The sequence below is a fragment of the Apaloderma vittatum genome, unplaced genomic scaffold (assembly GCF_000703405.1).
Source record: "Apaloderma vittatum isolate BGI_N311 unplaced genomic scaffold, ASM70340v1 scaffold3304, whole genome shotgun sequence".
NCBI classification, from domain to species: domain Eukaryota; kingdom Metazoa; phylum Chordata; class Aves; order Trogoniformes; family Trogonidae; genus Apaloderma; species Apaloderma vittatum.
In genome coordinates this window covers 5,572-11,191 of record NW_009710753.1, presented here as the reverse complement: position 1 = coordinate 11,191, position 5,620 = coordinate 5,572, and the positions used below count along the sequence as shown (strand labels likewise).

At 51.5% G+C, this 5,620-nt stretch overlaps 1 protein-coding gene across 1 annotated transcript in view; it reads left to right on the top strand.

Moving 5' to 3' along the window:
- Window positions 1-4,008, top strand: part of MRPL38 (mitochondrial ribosomal protein L38) — a 4,167-nt gene extending 159 nt beyond the window's left edge. Inside the window, exons 2-9 of the mRNA XM_009867370.1 lie at window positions 110-148; window positions 1,101-1,229; window positions 1,312-1,520; window positions 1,886-1,958; window positions 2,495-2,540; window positions 2,875-3,033; window positions 3,367-3,503; window positions 3,872-4,008. Coding sequence (XP_009865672.1) covers window positions 110-148; window positions 1,101-1,229; window positions 1,312-1,520; window positions 1,886-1,958; window positions 2,495-2,540; window positions 2,875-3,033; window positions 3,367-3,503; window positions 3,872-4,008 — 929 coding nt within the window. The remainder of the gene's footprint in view (window positions 1-109; window positions 149-1,100; window positions 1,230-1,311; window positions 1,521-1,885; window positions 1,959-2,494; window positions 2,541-2,874; window positions 3,034-3,366; window positions 3,504-3,871) is intronic.
- The last annotated feature ends 1,612 nt before the right edge of the window (window positions 4,009-5,620 follow it).

Below are 5,620 nucleotides of genomic sequence, written 5' to 3'. Positions count from 1 at the left end.
CTCAGCCAGGTATTTATGGAAGGAGCTGCTGAAGCTCGGGGAAGCTGTTTTTGGAGCCCTGAGTTTGCCCCCAAACTCGTCCTGTAAAAGACTGAAGCCATGGTTTTAGCTGGAGCCATAGTTATAGCCAGAACTGTAGTTTTCGCTGGTATGTAGGAGACTCAGTATTCTTGGACAAACAGAATTAGTGGGAGAATGGAGGTGTGAGACAGGTATTCTACAGTGGAGCTTATCCGCCAGGACGGAATGCTCTTATCTTCAAAGATGGAATGCCCCAGGACTCCCAAATGCCATTAAGATATGCAGAACCAGCCTAGGTCAGCCTTGGGATCTCTTAACAGTGACAAGGAGTTAAGTGAATGGAGCCCATCAAAAGGACACCCCAATGAAGACTATCATGATGAAGTAAAACGACCACCAGAGACCCCTGACAACCACTGAAAGACTGTGTTATGCATGTGGGAATGGGCAGCAACATCTGTTAACGAGTTCTTGGAAATTGCATGAATATGTATATCTAAACTGTATGTAAGCTGTATATCCAGCCTTTTTCGGGGCACACGCTAGGTGGAGCCATCCCAGGTGTGCCCAGTGCTGCAGTAAAGAAAACCTACTTAATAGACATCAAGGCTGTTAAGTTCCAATTTCAGTCTTTTCACAGCATCAAGACTGATGAGGTGCTTTGATATGAGGTTGGCCCTTTCCCATTGTAGAAGTTTGCAGAGCACAGATGTCTTCAGGGGAAACAGATGGTAGTTTTCTGGAAGGAGGGAGGCTGGCCAGGATCTGCTAAAAGATGTGGAGCCAAGTAAAGAGGTGATTCCTTGGAACCCCAGTAGTATCAGAGAAAGCAGACCGGGACCCAGAGCTTTAGACCTGCATAAAATAATACAGTCTGGCTGCTCTGCTGAGCAAACCTGTGGCTCTGGGAGTGTGAGGACCTGGGGAAGTAGAAGGGAGCAGAAGCATGGAGGGAAGGCAGAGGTGGTAGAATCAAGTCTCTAGTGTCTTAAAGTTTTGAGTCTTTTTCACATACGTTAATATTTTTCTTGGAGGCGTTCACCTTTTTCATGTGTGTGTATTTTCACCCCTATTTGCAGAGCCAAAGACTGACATCAGCCTGCCGCGTGTTAAGCTGTCACGGGCAAAAGTTGTCAAGGAAAGAAAAAAGATCCTGAGGGAGAATCACCAGAATGCTGAGATGGAAAGAGCAGCACGGCTCCGGACAGGTCTGTGCCCTTCCACCCCGCTCCCTGCCCTGGCTGCTCTGGGCCTCCAGCTGCCTCCTGCAGCTTCTCACTCTCCTTGCAGAGCTGATTCCCCTCGACGAGGTCAGAGCTGAGTGGGAGAAGACCAGCGGCCCGTTCCACAAGCAGCGTGTGGCAGAGCACTGTGGGATATTCCGTGACTTGTTCAAGGGGGCCACGTTCACCCCCTGGGTTAGCTTGAGGGTGGAGTACAGCCAAGATGACGAGCATCTCGTGCCAGTCTACTATGGGAACATGGTGACTCCGTCAGAGGTGTGTGAGGGGAGTTGGCAACAACCTCGATGCCGCAGGAAGCCTGCGTGCCTCTGTCAGATGCTTCCAACGGGCGTTATTCATTCTGGAGAGTTTCTTTTAGAAGGGTATTTCCTCTGTGTTGAACAAAATAGGACAGAGCTTTGCAACAGGATTGTTTTCTGTTCGCATCCTGGTGTTTATTAACACTCTGGGGGGCTCTCTAGGTGGAGCTGGGTTGCTTGGTGGCGTGGCCATGCCTGGTCTGTGTTGCACCCTGGCCAGGCCCATGGCAGGTTCATGTTCTTTGCCTTGGAAATCATGATCTGGTCTTAATGGAACCCCTTGTTTAAGTGATTTACATTCGCTTTATCTTGCGCTTTTAGGCTTCCAGTTCCCCTGCAGTGTCCTACGAGGCAGATAAAGGCTCTCTTTGGACTTTGTTGCTCACAAATCCAGGTGAGTAGCAAGTTCTTAAAACTGGAGTGGGTTGTTTCACTCTGCTTTTGGTTAGCTCCTGTTTCTTTTGGCTGCACAGCCAGAGATGATGTGTGATACCTGCTAAGTAGGGACATAGTACATCTGTAACCTCTCGAAATCTCTGGCAGCTGAGAGGTGGGACAGTGAAGCAACAGAGCCTGTGTTACAGTGTAGTAGAAGCAATTCCCTGGCTCCTAGCTTTTGTTTATCCCTAAACTCCTCTCTCCCTTGGCAGTCTGCTTGGGAGGGAGGTTAGTTGATGCTGTTCACCCCGAGAAACCCAAGGCACAGAGAAGCAGCTGACCAAGAAGTCCTTTTAATCTTGGAAGTACCTCTGCAGAGCTTTGTTCCTCGTTTTAAGCTCATTCTGATAAGAATCAGTTACTTTTCTGTTAGGAAGGGAGTGCTGGGAGCTGCACCCTCTGTTCAAAGTGGGTTTGGGTGTTCTCACTTTGGGCTTGGTGCAGACACTGGGGTGTCCTTAAGTCACCTTTCTCTGTCATGTGTGTTTGCAGATGGACATTTAAGAGAGACGGACTCGGAGTACCTCCACTGGCTGGTGTGAGTACTGCACAGTAGGGCTGCCTGCTGCTTAGCTCAGGGAAATAGGCAGAGCGGGTGGAAGTGCCTACAGAAAGCTCAGGAATAAGCGTTTGGTAAGACAGATCTGTGGCTCTCTCCTGCCATTGGCTTCTTTAGCCCTGTGTTCTGGGTCCTGCTAAAGATGCTACAGTTCCAGGTGTTGCCACTGTTTGGCATTCAAATCACTGTGTGTGATTTTTCTTCCAGAGAAAGCAGCTTCTCAAACAGGACATAAGTCATGTCAAAATATGGAGTGATTTGCAATCGTGGGTGAGTCTGCTGGGCCTAATGGAGGGATATTATCTGTGTTCAGGACAAACATCCCAGGCAATGACATCAGGTCGGGTAAGGAGATCTGCCATTACCTGCCCCCCTTCCCTGCCAGGGGGACTGGCTACCATCGCTTCGTCTTCCTCCTCTTCAAGCAAGACTGCCTCATAAATTTCAGCGAGGATGTTCGGCCAATGCCATGGTAATTCAGGCTTTCTCTGGGCAGTTTCACACTCGCTTGGCTTGGCTGTTCTTGCTTGTTGTGATCACATGCTCCAGGAGAGCAGTTCCTTTTAATCTGCAGGATTGTTCAGGGCTACTTTGAGTTTATGTGTCACCTGAAAAGCCACAATCCCAGCCCTGCAAGCACCATAGAGTCCTGTTACTTTATAAAGTAGTTTGCCCTGCCTAGGGCAGAAATGTGTTCCACCTCTGTTTTATAGACTCGGAGGTGATGTGGGGAGGTAGTTGCCCACCAGGCTGCTGCAGGAAAAGAGGTTCACCTCAGCTTCCGTGCTTGTGTCTTGGTTTCCAGCTACAGCCTCAAGATGCGAACCTTTAGTACATTCGACTTCTACAGGAGGCACGAGGACGCAATGACCCCGGCAGGGCTGGCGTTCTTCCAGTGTCAGTGGGACAGCTCCGTTACGGGGGTCTTCCATCAGCTTCTCAGTAAGAAACGTAGCATGCAGGGATGCTGAGGGGGCTGTCTGTGGGCTGGGGCACAGCTCTGCAGGTAACACACAGGGTCAGCGAGCAAGCTGTCGCTGTAGGCTCTTGCTTGGTCCTGGCATTTATCTAGGATCTGTCACAGCACAGACGGGCTGTTCATTGAGCTATCTTCCACCAAACTGACAGCAGTGTGAGGAAATGACCTGTAATAATCTATTTTTTACGAGCGTTTAAAAATAACACTGAGAAAGCATTCACCAGGGTGTGCCCTGGTCCCATGTGAGTGTGGGGACCCTTGCGGGTGAAGGGGACGGCCTGAGGTTTGGATCTGAGCCATCTTGCTCACATTCTGCATCACCCCTTTACAGATATGAGAGAGCCCGTGTTTGAATTCGTGCGGCCGCCTGTTTACCACCCTCCACAGTTAAAGTTCCCGCGTCACCAACCTCTGAGGTACCTGGACAGATACCGAGACACCAAGGAGCCCACATATGGCATTTATTAGGGGCTTGGCCTCCCCTCGAAGTGCTGTGGTGTGTGCTGGAATGGCCAACTGGGCAAATGGGACTCTTGACTTACCTGCACCCACACTGCCACGCAGCTGGGAGCCACCCCTGCCTCTGGAGGGAGACAAACCCGCCTCGGCTCCTGGTTTCCTGGTGCTGGCAACACTGGGAAGCGTGTGGCTGAGGGGGCAGCAGAGCATTCCTGGTGCTGACAGCTGTGTGGTTAAGAGGCTGCTTAAACAGGATGTTCGTAGAGGAAAGCAAATCCATGGCCAGGCTGAAACACTGCTACTGGTGCTGTAGCAGAGCTGACCAGTAAGGGTGGCAGGGTAGAGTCCCCCCAGGGATGCCCTGCCTCACTTCTCTGCAAGGATCACCTTCTTTTGCCTGTTTATGGAACAGAGCTGGGCCAGCCTGGATTTCCTCCTCTTACAGCGCTGCAGTTCAGGACTGTGTCAGCTCTCGTTTGTGCGGTCCTCTTACAGAGATGAGTCTGATTAAACACACTCTGAGCGATGCTGGTGGGACTGTCGTTATTGGGAAGAGCTTGGTATTCCAGCCAGCTGACGTGGGGCTGAGGAGCTCAGCGAGGCACAGCGGAGAAGGGCAGCCCTTTCTCTGGCCAGTGTCACTTTCCCCTCTTGGATGTTGTAGGGCTTGAAGAGTGCAGTTAAGCCAGTGGTAAACCTGCACAAAATCAGTGTGTTTGGGGGGCTGAAGCGGTGCTGGGACATAGAAGTTGTTCTGACAGATCCGAAGTCACTTCCTGAGTCCAGGACTGGTCTGGGGGTGACTCCGAGCCTGGCTTTTGTACAGAAGCTGTTCTGACCCCCCAAGCAACCCACTGGTGACTGCCTCAGCTGCAGCACAGACCTCCTCCCCACTGGGTGAGAGCAAAGCTGGGGTGGGGAAGGAGGGCTGCAGAGGCCATCCTGCCAGCGTTCAGCTGCCTGGGAGTGTGAGTAAGCGATAGCACGTCTGCGAGGATAGGGAAGTGAGGTTGGGAGCTTTTTCTCCTGAACTGAACTGTATGAAACCAAGATGAAGGTATGTGGTACACGGGCACCACAACTGCCTCTGGGCAAAAGACTCCACCTGCCACCTGAGCAGGGACCGATTGCCCAGCTGACATCTCTTGGGTTTTGGAGTCCTGATGTGCCTGGGTGTTGCAAGACACTTAGCAGGAAAAGGAGTGGTGGGTGTGCTCGGGGACATGTGCAGACAACAGGAGCTGTAGTTTAAATTGGAAAGACGCAAGGGCGGGACATGGCCCTGTCACTGCTGGCATGTCACGGGGCTTGTTACTGCAGAGGGAGGTGATGTAGCAGCAGCAGTGGGTGCCCTTCTCTGCTGCTTCCCGGGCTGGCAGATGCCAGGAATGCTGTCTGGTGGTCTCTCTGGGTGGGAGTAGTGGCGTGTTCTGCTGGGGGACCCAGCCCTGGCAAGGGTGAGGATGTCAGGAAGTTCCCTCAAAGGGCAAAAAAGGAATGAAATCAAATTACACACCATGCAAATGCATTCACGGAAATACATGTTGCTCTGAATGTTGTCAGCTTCTTGCACGTGTCTCTCTGTGCTGTCACCGCAGCATTTCATCTGCTCTGCTTTGCA